Source organism: Fukomys damarensis, unplaced genomic scaffold (genome assembly GCF_012274545.1).
Source record: "Fukomys damarensis isolate Sample0158 unplaced genomic scaffold, DMR_v1.0_HiC HiC_scaffold_25, whole genome shotgun sequence".
NCBI lineage: Eukaryota > Metazoa > Chordata > Mammalia > Rodentia > Bathyergidae > Fukomys > Fukomys damarensis.
In genome coordinates, this window is record NW_022900937.1 from 36510486 (window position 1) to 36524627 (window position 14142).

Genomic DNA, 14142 nt, shown 5'->3' on the forward strand with positions numbered 1-14142 from the left:
TCAACTTTGGAAAGTTATCCCAATTTGCTGTGTTGAGTTGGCATTGTACAGAAATGGACAGGCATATTGGTCTAGAAATGTAAATTTTTTTTTCCATTTGTACAGGAGTAATGCACTGTATTAAATATGTAAGGTCATATCTATGTGGGTTTGATTACAGAAACTAATAAAGTATTCTCTAAATAATGGAAAAAAAAGAATAAGATAAGACTACAAGAGCAAGAAGCAATTTAAATATGTTAAGGGACCATTTTCATCTTCAGAATTAAGGATTATTTTAATCTTACATCATTGCCTTTTCTCTTTTACTTTCCTTTTTAGTTTTATTTTAGGATTCCCTATTTTTAAGGTTCATACAGAGATTTCTTTAACTGAAATACTGAATAGTTTCTCTGGTGTGAAAAACTGTAATAGTACACAGGATCCTAATGAGATAATTAATAATGTGAAATAGGAAGTAAAGAGCTAAAGGTGTAGGGAAAGTGGGAAGGGTGGGGGAAAGGTTATAAGGGAGAGGAAAAAACATATGAGAAATTGAAAAAATGAAAATAAAGTGTTTGTAAATGGGGAGGGGAGGAGAGGGTGAAGGGAGGGCAGGGACAAGGGGAAAAAATGAGAATCAAGACCTATTATGTAAAGGTACAGGATACCAATAATGAATATAACTGTATTGTATACCTAGATTGTACCAATAAACTCAATAAAAAGAAAAAAAAAAGAACATCTGAAATGTTTTAAAATTAATATAATTCCATTAAACCCAGCCTTCACACTAAGCTACATCCCAGCCTTTTCTATTTTTTTATATCTTACTGAATTTATTGGTACTTTTTAGATATACAGAACAGTTACATTCATCATTGGGATCTTGTAACTTTACATGACAGAACTTGGTTCTCATTTTTTACCCATACAACCTTTTTTATTTTTTATTTTTCAGTCAGGCTCTCATTAAATTGTATAGGCGGGGCTTGAACTTGTAAGGCTCCTCCCTCCACCTCCCAATTGGCTAGGATTATAGGCGTGCACGGCCAAACCCGGTGACAATGCTGTTACTTTCATGGCCTTCAAAATCTTTTTTTTTTTTGGTACTGGGGATTGAACTTGGGATCTTGTGCTTTCGAGGCAGGCGGCTGAACCATTGAGCTAAATCCCCAGCCCTACTGTTACTTTTAAAATCAGTGAACATAAGATCTCATTCAGCCTAGATGATCTGTTATTTTTTTAAAAAATAAACTTCTTGGGGCCGGGGATTTAGCTCAGCAGTTCGGTGGCCTGCCTTGCAAGAGCAAGGACCCGAGTTCAATCCTCGGTACCAAAAAAAAATAAACTTCTTAGTCTCAAAACTTCAACTGACAGCAGCTGACCCCGCAAAATCGTATCAGATTTTGAGACGGGCAAATAAAAATCTGCATTTTGTGTTGCCTACCACACAGCTCACTTTTATAAGGGTAGAAATGCATTATGAAACACCACTGTTTCACTGTGTTTTCTTTTTGACTAAACAGAGACAAGGAACAACATCCCCAGGGCCTTTAGGAAGAGCAGCCCTAACTATTGACATGGCCGGTGTTTTTCAAAAACTCCAAGTTTAAATTCTGGAGTTCCTTTTTGGCCACATTTACCATAAACTTCTCTTTCTTTCCAGCTCTATAAAATTTATTTAGGGAGGCAACTGACATTTTCTTGAATTAGTCCATAGAGGGAGACAACAAAAATCAGAAACTGCAACCAATCTCAGGGTACAGATCTAGGAAGCAGCATGCTATGTCCACAACCTTTTTCTTACAAGAAATATTAGTGTTTAAGGCCAAAAGTTGAGAACAGACAGCTTGGGCCAAATAAACCCTGTAAGGCCTGACCTCCTGATCACTGCGCTTTCCTCTAGAAAACTATGTATTTGTGTTGAGTAAGCAATTATACATAACTGAAGATAATCTGAAATAAAAATTTTAAAAGGGAGCCTGGCAGTATTAACTGGTGGTATCAATCTGAGCCTTACAAGCAGTATTTTTCCATTATTCTCTCACATTTAAGATATAAATTATATTAAGTAGATATAATGAATTACTATAGGAATTTCGTTCAGTTGGTCATTGTTGTAAATGCCAATATAAGTTATTTTACAAGGTGTACCAAAAGAGAAATTGATTTTGTTTTTGGTACCAGAATTTGAACTCAGGACCGTGCACTTGCAAAGCAGGTAAGGCAACACTGAGCTACATCCCCAGCCCCAGAAACAGATTCTTGCAAAGCAATGGATAGTCACGGATGGCCTTGCAGAGTTTACTTTCTTATCAAGAAAATAAAAACTGCAAGCATCAGTAACATTCAGATTCTTCTGAGATCTAGAGCACACAAACATGCAAAGTAAATCTTTTGATTTTCAAAAGTCATACTCTACATTTAAACATTACCTTTACCTATGTTAAAAACAGAACCCTCCACGGAGGACCCGTGCGGTCCCTGAAGAAGCTGCTGGTCACCCGCGGAGGGCCTGTGCTTACCCTGTTGTAGAAGGGGTGCTGGGGGCCCGTCATGCCGCTGTAGTAGCTGCTGTGGGGCTGCGGGGAAAGAACCCCGCCTGCAAATGGCCCGTTGAAGGACGTGGAGGAGGAGCACACGGAGGGGGGCTGGCTGCACCCCGATGGCGCCCGAGGAGCAGCTTCATGCAGGGGCAGGGGCGGGTAGGCAAGTCCTCCTATGTTGATCTGCTCCCGGGCAGCGCGGACGTCTGCAGAAGGCCACCAGGCCGGGACAGAGAAGCCGGGGACACTCGGGTTAGTCCCACCCACTGGCTGCCCGACGTGGGATGGAGCCCTCTCTGCAGGGACAGAGGATTCAAGGGGACAGGAATCTTGACCACTGAACCTGAACCTGAGTTCGAGAAGCCCAACTGTTGGGTACAAAAGCTTTTGTGAGAAGCCACAACATCTGGACTCTACTCATCAGTTATTCTCTGCCCTATTAATTATTCTGGGTTTTTGTTGTTGTTGTTCCAGGGATTGAACTCAGGACCTGGTGCTTGCCAGGCAGGCGCAGCACCACTGAGCAATATCCCTGGCCCTTAAGTATTCTGACTTTTAAAAAGATACGGGCACGGGATACACCAACAATCCTATGCTCATTGGTGTCACCAGCCACAGGGACTTGGAGGAGTCAAATGCTAACTCACGCAAGCTTAGCTAAGACTGCTGGGGTTCAAACTAGAAGGCTCATCCATCTCCAAGTGACAGAATCCAGGCAGGAAACGATGTGGACACCAGCCTTGTCAGAGGTGCCCACACGGAGCACGCAGGCACTGACTGTCACTGACTTAACTTTCACAGCGCTGGGCACTGGACCCAGGGCCTTGTGCATGCTCAGCAAGTGCCTCGCACGTGACACACAGGGACCGCTGACACACGCACTTCTCCACTGGTGAACACAGGCCACTCACTCCTCCCCTCCAATCAGAACCAGCCCCTCCCGCTGGCAAGCACCGTTCTATCCCCACTGCAGAACGGCCCCCGTGAACATCCCCACTGACCTACCCTTCTGTGCCCCTTTTCACCTTGCTCGTCCTGTAGAGCTGCTCTGAAGTGACCATTTCCTAATTCTTGGGAAACTCAAGGGCAGGCCAGCTACATTGTGAGAAACGGCATTTTGATGAAGGCTGGGGCTATGGCTGTGTCTAGATGTCCCCCAAGCCTCAGGCGGTCATGGGGGGTTTTTTGGAGGTGGCTGGGTCTGGCATGTGTGATGCTGCAGGTAGGCGTGTGGTTTCTGACTGGGTTGAGTTCTGGGTGTGGACACTGGGAAGTCCCCTGGGTGAGGGTGCTACCGCCCTCAGGGGGTACAGCCTTGGTGGACTGTAAGGGACAGAGAGCGGGGCTGCTACTGCTTGCTGCCTCACTGTGGCGCCCTCTGCCTGCCTTCTTTGCCATGCACTGTCTCTCCTCTGATGCTCTTCTTCCAGGCCGCTCAACCTTAGAGCCGCTGACTACGAAACCTCTGCAAAGTGAATCAAATAAATCTCTCTGCCTCAAGCCCCAGGTGTTGGGCACTTCCTGACTCCAAGTGAATCACTTCCTCCAGCTCCAGTCTCCACCTGAAGTTAAAGATTAAACATGAAGATTTCCTTCCTCCTTTGGAGAGAGACAAGGAAACTGTAAGGGACTAGCATCCGAGAGCCGCTGTCACATGTTAAAAGCAATCAGATTCCCAAGCTCCAAAGACCTCTGGGGAAGGTGTGGGAACTTAACACACAACTTCTTTTTGGGTAATAGCACTGGGTATTGAACCCAGAGCCTTTGCACTGAGCTACATTCCCAGCCCATTTCTTTTGTTTTTTCTTTTGTGACAAGGTCTCCCTAAGTCACTAATTTGTCCAGGCTAGGTTCAAACTTGTGATCCTCCTGCCTCAGCCTCCCTGAGTGCTGGGATTACACATGTGCTTCACCACACCAGCTAACATTTTCTTAACATTCCCAAACTCTTATATTTTATTCATTCTCCTGTGTGGTATGTTTAGCTCAAACGTCTTGACTTTTCACGAAGTAGGAGAAACTTTCTGAGAACTTCAGAGAGTCAAAAGCAAGAATGCCTAACACCCACCTGCGATAATCTCCCGGAGCTTGGGGTCCAGGTTCACGGTGCACGGCAGAAAGGTTTTCACATCTCGAGCCACGAGAACCGGGGTCCTTGAAGACAAAAACACTTCAAAATTCCTTATGTCTCCATCAATTTCAAGCAGTGGCTCAACATCTTTAGTTGTTGGAATATTCTTCGATATCCTTCAAACAAGAAAGAAAGGCAAAGGGTCATTTCTGTCACTATGAGAAAGTCTAACTCTGTACAACTTAAAACTTGTCACTTAGGGGCTGGGGATGCAGCTCAGTGGTTCCACCGCCTGCCTCACAAGCACAAGGACCCAAGTTCAATACCCGGTACCAAAAAACAAAAACAAAAACAAAATATTTGCCACTTGCACAAACAACACATTATACACCTGACTTTCATTTTTAAAAAATGTTTAAAGAAAAGAAATCCAAATAAGTGGTATAGTTACAAAACAACCACAGTAATGGTGAGTCAGGGCAGGACTTCTGCTGGGAAAGGGAGGAAGGAAAGTAGCACAACAGGGGTGACATCAATGGACCAAGGAAGACAGTGGGCCCCACAGAGATTAAACCCTGGCTCCAGCCAGACACATTGTGGTGCACGCCTGTCATCCCAGCACTTAGGAGGCTGAGACAGGAGGATCGCCATGAGTTAAAAGCCAGCCTGGGCTATACAGCGAGACCGTGCCAAAAACAAAAATGAAAACAAAACCTCCCCTAAATCACACCCCTAGGGGAGACTTTGGTTCTGGACCCTATGATTTTAAAACAGAATACTATGATTCTTCCTTTTACAGAGAAAACTAAGAACTTTAAGTAAATTATAAAAACTAGAAAACTATTAGGACAGACTTCTTTTTCATCTTTTTTTTTTTTTTTTTTTTTTTTTTTTTTTTTTTTTTTTTTTTTTTTTTTTTTTTTTTTTTTTTTTTTTTTTTTTTTTTTTTTTTTTTTTTTTTTTTTTTTTTTTTTTTTTTTTTTTTTTCAGAACTAGGGATCAAACCCAGGCAAGTGCTCTACTGCTAAGCTATACTCCAGCTCAGGCTCTTCCTAAAAGAGGTTTTAGTCAGGCAAGGTGGTGCACAACTGTAATTCCAACACTTTGGAAGGCCGTGGCAGGAAGACTGCATGTTTGAGCCCAGCCCGACACTGTCTTGAACCAAGGCCCTGTCTCAAAATAAAAACAATTTTAAAAAGAAAAAGAGCTGTGATATAGCTCAATGCAAAGGTCCTAGGTTAAGTCCTCAGCATACACACACGCAAAAGGTTTATTTTTCTCTTGTAAAAGAATACATGAAATACAGAAAAGTGGACTGGGGATAAAAACACATTTTTACTAATCACACAATTATTACTAACACACTTGGTCTTTTACTCCATGGACTTTCTTACATAGCTGATTTCAAACCAACAACACTGTGTCAGGCAGCTCCCTGAATGCAGAAACCAGAGTCCCTATTCGGTAAGAGCACTGTCAGGCCTGCCACCATGGGGGGTTGAGACCACTGCTCGGTGGTGGAAGTGGTCGTGGACACAAGGCCAGGCAGAGGCCACTTGTGTGGTGCACTGGAGAGAGGAGGATGAGAACCCAGGGAGAAGCTGCACCACAGGAGGATGAAAACCTCCCCACTGCTAACAGCAGAAAGACGAGAAAGCCCTGGTCCCCACACAGCGCTCTCCACTCGGCAGTGGACAGGCATGAGTGACAGACACACGAATTCAGAAACTACATTGAGGAAACTTCTAGCCAAACACAAGCGCACAGGTGCTGTCATTGTTCTGTGGTACTGGGATTGAACCCACGGCTTCTCATGGAGCTACAGCCCCAGCCCTTCTTTACCCCATGACGGGAGCTCACTGAGACTCGGGATTACAGGCGTGTGCCGACGTGCACAGAGAGTCGTTTTCATTCTACGAACAGCAGGTCAAGGTTCTCTGTGCAAGTGGGGAGGTGGGAGGAGGAGGGTGAAGGGAGAGCTATCAAAAGACTGGGCGGAGACCCATGGAAGCCACAGGTGATTGTGCTGACCACTAGGGGATACATGTGAGCACCAAACCTAGGGCAGTGTGCGGCTGGACACAGTGGCCTACCGGGTGTCCAATGTCCCTCAGATCGCAGCGTGGAAGTCACCTGGATGAAATGCCAGGCTGTGCTGAGTGAGTACAGCTGCAGGGGAGTCCTCCAAAGAGAAGTGGGGACCTCACTCTGATCTAAGTGACCATCTCGATTTCTTTGGGACCAGTGCTCTTCTGTTCAGACTCAGTACTTGGCTAGTAGCCAAATATTAAAAGTCATCTAAGGGAAAATCCTGAGAACAAAATTAGCAAACAAGAACAGAACAGCAGGCTAGTGAGGAAAGAAAGAGCAATTTGGGCTTGACGCATTTCAGAGACTCACACACACCCAGAAAAGAAAAGCTCTCTGAAATGGGATGACTTTTCATGAAGTCAAACAGCACGTAAAGTGGTTATTAAATATATTTAAATGAAACAGAAAACCTGGAGAATGACCGCACTGGACTGTGTGCTCCAGTGGCCAGAACCTCAGAACTGAGATAGTTAAAAAGGCAGTTTGCCTCTTTGAGGAGTCTCCCACACTCACAAAGAAGAAAGGCTAGAAAGATTTATATAAAAACGCACAGCTGACGAATCACATAAAACAAATTAACTGCATGTTCATGCCAGCGGCCAGCCTGAATGCGAACAGTGTTCTGGACAATGCTGCCCTTCAGCAGCAGCCAGCAGCCCTCCAGCTCTCCCGGCTGTGGGCGGCGGGCAGGCGGGCCGCTAACCTTCAGAGCTCCGCGCCACTCCTCTGGGAGCACACCGATGTAAAGCATCATCCTTTGGCAGTGGGCAATCAAGTCATATGGGCCTTTATTTCTCGGGTTCTTCCAAAGGCCAGCATTTAAAGAACTCTTCAAGTAAGAGTGAATTTCCATTTCCTGGACTACGATCATGTGAACTGAAGTTGCCAGCAGTTAAATGGCCCACGTAAAGCACTCTAAAACCTCAGGTTTCAAGGAGCTCCTGACAGGTTTAGGTGTGATTTCCTTGCGTGCCACCAGCACCTGGTAACACCAACATCAGTGCAGGTTAAAGCACTGTGACACTAAATGCCAGTGGTTTATAGAACGTCTATATGGATTCCTTGGCAGAAATTACATAAGCCATTCACAGCACTTCTACTCAAGATGAAAATTTAAATTAGACAGAAATTTCTATTTTAAATTGAAATATAAGCCAATTTTTAGAGCATAATTTGTGAAGAAGGCATTACTTATATTTTGTTTGAAGGTAGCTGCTTAGCAATGTCATTACTCGATAGGAAGTCCAAAATTAAGGTAAATTCTCTCCCTCCCTCCCTCCCTCTTTTCTCTCCATGAGTGCGCGTGCAGTGCTAGAGACTGAACCCAGGGCTCTACACATGTTACACAAGCATCCAGTCAGGCTACATCCCCAGCACAAATTTGCTTTGGGATTCTATCCCAGTGAAACAAACTGAATATCTAGGAGCCCCTCAAGTACTTTCTACCACTGATGGCTCATTTACTGAGTATCTTTTCTGCACAAAATGCTATGGAGATTCTAAGAGACGGAAGGACACAGACAGAAAAAAAGCCACTCAGCACAGTTGTAACCTGAGTCAGAAGCAAAGACAAGAAAGTCATATGCACCCCACTACTGCCTATGAAGGCACCCCAGTCCTGAGGCACTTGGCAGCCGGTCCCACTTTCCCCTTCACCACCACCACATTACTCCCATCCGCCCTCAGGAAGTCACCTATCAAACTGGAAGGCACTCATATTCTTCCTGCTTAGCGCCCCCTGCAGACCCTTCCATCACATCAAGGTCAGTTATAAACCTGGTTCATTCACCACCACATCCTGCGTGCCCAGAGCGAACACTGGTGCAACACTGCTGGTCAAGAAGTATCTGTGGAGCAAATGAATGCCAGACACAAAATGTGTTCTTCCTGAAGAACTCTATTCTTGCTGGGGATTTAGCTCAGTGGTTCCACCGCCTGACTAACAAGCACAAGGTCCTGAGACTGATCCCAGGTACCAAAAAAACAACAAAAAAAGAGAACTCTGTTCTCTTAGAATAAAAGAATTTTCACCTTACCCTTTCAAATACTGACAAAAGCCCTGCGCTCAGAAAGGAGCAGGTTCATCGCTGTACGTGGGGTGTGGTAAGTAGGAGTCCAGTCCTATTCTTTTTTTGCATGTGGAAATCTGGTTGTCCCAGCACCAGCTGCGGGAGAGGCTGTTCTTTCTCTCCCCGCCAAATGGATCCAGCACTCTTATCAAAAGTTTAACTAGCCACAGGGCTTGGGTTTCTGGACTCCCAATTCTGTTCTTTATCCTTCCAGTCTACATGTCCATCTCTATGCCACTACCACACTGTTTTGACCACCACAGCTCTGTAGCTGGGTTGTAAAACTGTAAAGTGTGGGCCTTCCAGTTTTACTCTGGTTTTTCAGAACTGTTTTGGTTATTTGAGGTATACCTTGCAATTTCCTATGAATGTGAGGATCATCGTTGTTCTATAAAAAGAAATAAAGGCTACTAGAATTTTGACAGAGACTACACTGAATGTGTAGATCACTTTGGATGGTACTGCCATCCTAATACTTCCTTTTCCTTCCTCATAAACATGGACTGTCTTCTCATTTGTTTAGATCACCTTTAATTAAAGGTTGCCTAATTTATTCCTAAGTATCTTATTTTTTAAAATGCTCTCTCTTACATAAAAATGCTGCAATCAAAGACACTGGTCTTGTGAGGCAGGGAAATGAGGGGTTGAGACACTAACGAGAGACAGCACCCCAGTCTCCCTGCTTCCCTGACAGAGACCATCACATTCACTTTGGGAAGTTAGGTGCACACCTGTGATCCCAGCATTCAGGAGGCTGAGGTGGGGGATCGCCATGAGTTCAGGCTGGCTACAGAGTAAGTTCAAGGCCAAACTGAACCACAAAGCAAGACCCTGCCTCAAAGAAAATAAAAAAACAAAGCAAAACTATTATACAAACTTTCCATATGTTTTCACCTTAGAGGCTTTCCATTAAATGCACCTGTGAGAAAAGTGATTTCTAGAAATACAATGCTTACATGAAACGCAACCTGGCTGTTTTCTGAACAGAAGAAAGTAATTTTTTTTTTTCAGTGCTGGGGATCAAATGCAGAGCTTTGTGCAGGATAAGCAAGTGCTCTATCACTGAGTTAGCCCTCAGCACCAAGAATACAGCATTTACTTACGTCAGCGACTTTCCTATACCAAACTCAAGGATCTTCAGTAACTTAGACTAAAGTTGTAAGGTCTGACTACAAAGCAACGAGATTCATTTTTTAAAAGATACAACAAAACCAAATGCTTGGTCACTATAAACTAGGGATGATATGGGACCAACCCTTTAACAAACTCTCTGGACTGCAGACTCCTTGGGTCACAGGCACCAGTGCTGACTTCTAAGTAGGGATCCACAGCAGCTCCCCACCTCACCATCGGGACGACACTGTCCTCTCCCCAGCAAGAAGGGAAGGAAGCCCTGGGCCACACAGACACCTGCAGTGCAGCTGCACTGGGCAATGAGGTTGCAGTGTGGGCAACACAGGGGTAAGAAAGGCCCTGAAGCAGAGAGTGTAAGACAGGCAGCTCAAAAAGGTAATGCTCAGGCTGAACCAATGCCAACGAGGCCCTGACTCCACGCGTGTATTATGTAAAAGGAAGGTACTTGGGGGCTGGCCTCCTTTCTTATGTAAATTCAATCAGAAAAGTGCACCTTTGCAGGTTACAAAGACTAGAAAGAGCAGCGGAAGTTCTTTCGCAGTATCCCATGCAGTTTTACTTCAATCTCTGAGACGCCTCCCCTGGCACCAGGACACAATGTACAGCCGGGCCTGCATCTGCCCACCCAGGGCCCCAAATCCCTCACCTCAGGACTTGCATGATTTGAATTCCTCAAAATACAATCACAAAGCATGCTGCTGCATAGTATGTGGGACAAACTGAAGATGAACACACCAGCCCCTGCTAGGAAGTCATCCTGGAGTTGCCTTTCCAGTACTGCAGAGTGAACCCAGGCTCTTCACACTGAACGACACTTCCACTCCTCTCTTATTTTTTACTATGAGACAGGGTTTTGCTACATCACTAACTTTCCCCGGCTGGGCTTGAATTTGTGAGCCTCTTGCCTCAGCCTCGCAGAGTGCTGGGGTGACAGGTTTGTTGGGTTTCAGTGGTTTGTGGGCTCTGAAATAAAGCCTCTCTCCATGTGCAGGGCACACTTAGGTTCATCATGTTAAAACCCAGGCCTGCGCTTTTGTGCTTACACAGCTGCATTCAGCAGAGGCTGTGTGGCGCCTGGGCTGTCTGGGGGGCAGCGCCCACCTTCCCGGCAGCCCTGAGAACCGGCCACTGACCCAGCCTCACTGCTCATGCGACTACCAATGCCTTGGGGCTGTGCAGAAGGCCCTGTGCTTCCAACACTGCGTCTACTTATGCTGAGGACTTTCTAGGGACTGCGGCCACTCCCAGGGAAGCAACACAAGTCCAGGCATCGCTACAGCTCTTCAATCTTTAATTCTTCAACAGTTTATCTTTAACATGACTGCATTTAAGAATGTTGTAAGCCAGGGATTTAGCTCAGTGGTTCCGCTGCCTGCCTCGCAAGCACAAGGAACTGAGTTCAATCCCCGGTACAAAAAAAAAAAAAAAAAAAAGGTTATACTTTGAGTGGGTTAATTTATACTAATTCGGCTTTCTTTCTTGGAATTCTAGCAAAGATTTTGCTTGGAGAAACAGTTTCCACTGGAGAGAAAGTCTAAGAATAGGTGCATGACCCACTCAGGATGAAAACTGTATCTTCCTTAAAAAGCACAGTCTCTTGGTGTCAGAGGTTTACGCTATGGTATGATATTTTTAAATGTTCAGATGAAAGTAAATGAGATCAGGCTTTTATAGCTGTCTGAGGCAACACTAATCACGCCACCAGTCTCTCCAGAGACAAAAGCCCTCCATCGTATTTATCACACATACAGAAGCAGGCACTTTGCAGTAAGACTGAGTCACAGACACAGGGAATGGATGCTCTGAACGCAAAAGTCAGCCTGTGAGTATGTTTCAAATTAAAATAAAAATGTCTTTATACTAGTTATCTTAAAAGATTTAATGTTGAGAAAGTACAGAGCCTAACTTCTGTTTAGTATTTAATAATTGAAATCTAAATTTGTAAGATCAATGGGGGGGCAGGGATCGAACTCAGGACCTTGTACTTGTGAGGCAGGTGCTGTGCCACTGAGCAAAATCCCCAGCCCTAAGAACACCAATTTTTAAAACCAACCTTTTTCTTCATATCTACCTAGTCCCCAAAGCTAATTTTAAAAATTTTTAGGAGCGGGCTGGGGGTGTAACTCAGCTATAAAGGGCCCAGGAGAAAGATTTCCACTAAGAGTAAAAGTAGAAAATATATTTAGAAGATGAAGAGGACAAAGACAATGAGAAGACTTATTTTAGGAGAAAAAGATGGCAGTAAACTTAAAAGCGATGCAAAGATTAGATAATTCATTTGTCAGTGTTGATAAATGTACAGTGCAGTCATGCTTTACAAAAGAACAAAATGGAAATTCAACCTCCTATTAAACTGCTTTCCCATTGTTTGTCTGCAATGAATCAAAAATTCAAGAGGCACTGATTGCACTGTCTCCCACCAAACACCAAGGCCGTAAGTCCACAGGGCAACACCCCACCTGCGGGCTTCCCGATGTCAGCACCTAACCTGGGTCACGGCTCACCAGCCTTCTGCTTGTTTTGCATCATTAAAAGCCTTAAAATATGTTGATTTGAAATTCTAAGACTACAAACCTGCACTGAAAAATTAACTTCAAGAAAAAAAAAAATCAGCCACCTGGATCTCTAAAGGCTTAGTTAATTTGGGGGATAAATCTGAATTTTTCAATAATCAGATTTGATAAAAATACATAAATACACAAGTTAATAATCAGGTTTGATAAAAATATATAAATACGCAAGCTATTCTGCACCATAAACTATAAACCTGTACGTGTAATCATTTTTTTTAACATACCCAACATTTTTGTATTCTAAAAAACTGACTTTGGTGTTTACCAATAGTCTTGTTTAATATATGGGTTTTTAGGTTAAAGTTAAAAATATACAAATTTGGCCAGGGATATAGCTCAGTGGCGTTGCTGCCTGCCTCACAAGTGCAAGGTCCTGAGTTTGATCCCTAGTACCACAAAAAATTAATTAATTAATTAAAAATAAAAATATACAAGTTTGAAATATTTAAGATTACTTTTGGGCACTACGTTTGCATAAAATGCTGAAAATGACAATTTGAATTTCACTTCTGAGAAAGTATTTTAAAATCAATGTCATCCTATTAAAAGCAAAAGGAGAGCTACTGAGAAGCCACCCAGAAGAAAATCACGTCCTTAACAGACATAAAAACAGTGCAGAGCTCACGAGGCACAGCTGTTCAGGTGCCAAAAGTCACAAATGCGGCTGCTGATGCACTCCACACAGAAGCCGCTGCAGTTGCAAGACGCAATTAGGACAGAATAAAGCACTGTAGCTGGGGTTTTATAGAGATCACTAAGAAGCTTGCTTTAATATAAAAGGTACATTCAACAGTCTAGAAAATTTCTACCTGAGGTAATGTTTCACTGATACATCACTTTAAATATTCACAAGTACAGCAATTAAAAACTGAAAAACTATATCTGGAAATGAACCATAAAATCAGTTTATAACTGTATTTCTTGTGTGCAGCTGCGGAGGCCTGGCTCCATGGAGGGGAGTGGGACAAGGCCCCAGGTCAGGGCTGAGCAGAAGCCCCCAGCACAACCAGTATTTGTTTAAGGAATGTATACAATCAAAATGTTTTAGTGCAACAAAAACCTTGCAAAGCCTTGCCTCAAAATAAAAAATGAAATAAAATAAAAAGGTCCTGGGGATGCAGCTAAGTAGCACAGTGCCTCTGGGTTGCATAATGAGTACCACAAAAGAGAAAACAGGACTTTGCAGTGACATCCCGAGTCCTCAGGAGGGCAGCGAAGCGGGACTCAGGGAGGACCACAAAGCTGCCCAGCTCAAGCCAAATGCAAATGTCCAGATGAGAACAAAAAGGTACAAACCCCTCAGGGTTGGGGGTGGAGAGAAGCTGTATCCTCGGTGGGGCTGTGGGCATGGACAGGCATCCTGCCCAGGGCCCCTAGCTGTGGTGAGAGACACTTCGGCTGCACGGCACTGGGAGCGAAACGTCTGGACAGAGGACAGCACTGCAGGATACAGTGAGGCTTCGCACCCACCCTCCCCAGCACCCTTTAAGGGGAATAAGGGAAAAGGAAAAAAATATGAGAAAATGTAAAAATGGAATTAAAATGTTTGAAGGTGGGGAGGGGAGGAGGGGGTGAAGGGAGGGTGGAGACAAGGGGAAAAAATGAGAACCAAGACCTAGCATGTAAAGGTACAAGATCCCAGTAATGAATGTAACTGTACTGTCTACCTAGAATGT

The 14142-nt window shown here is 44.1% G+C and overlaps 1 protein-coding gene across 10 annotated transcripts in view; it reads right to left on the reverse strand.

Moving 5' to 3' along the window:
* Kidins220 (kinase D interacting substrate 220) overlaps positions 1-14142 on the reverse strand; it is a 72091-nt gene that overhangs the window by 17127 nt on the left and 40822 nt on the right. For all 10 annotated transcript variants that reach the window (XM_033756168.1, XM_033756172.1, XM_033756170.1 and 7 more), the window contains 2 exons: positions 4597-4775; positions 2508-2734 (listed from right to left, as the gene is read on the reverse strand). In XM_033756168.1, coding sequence (XP_033612059.1) covers positions 2508-2734; positions 4597-4775 — 406 coding nt within the window. The remainder of the gene's footprint in view (positions 1-2507; positions 2735-4596; positions 4776-14142) is intronic.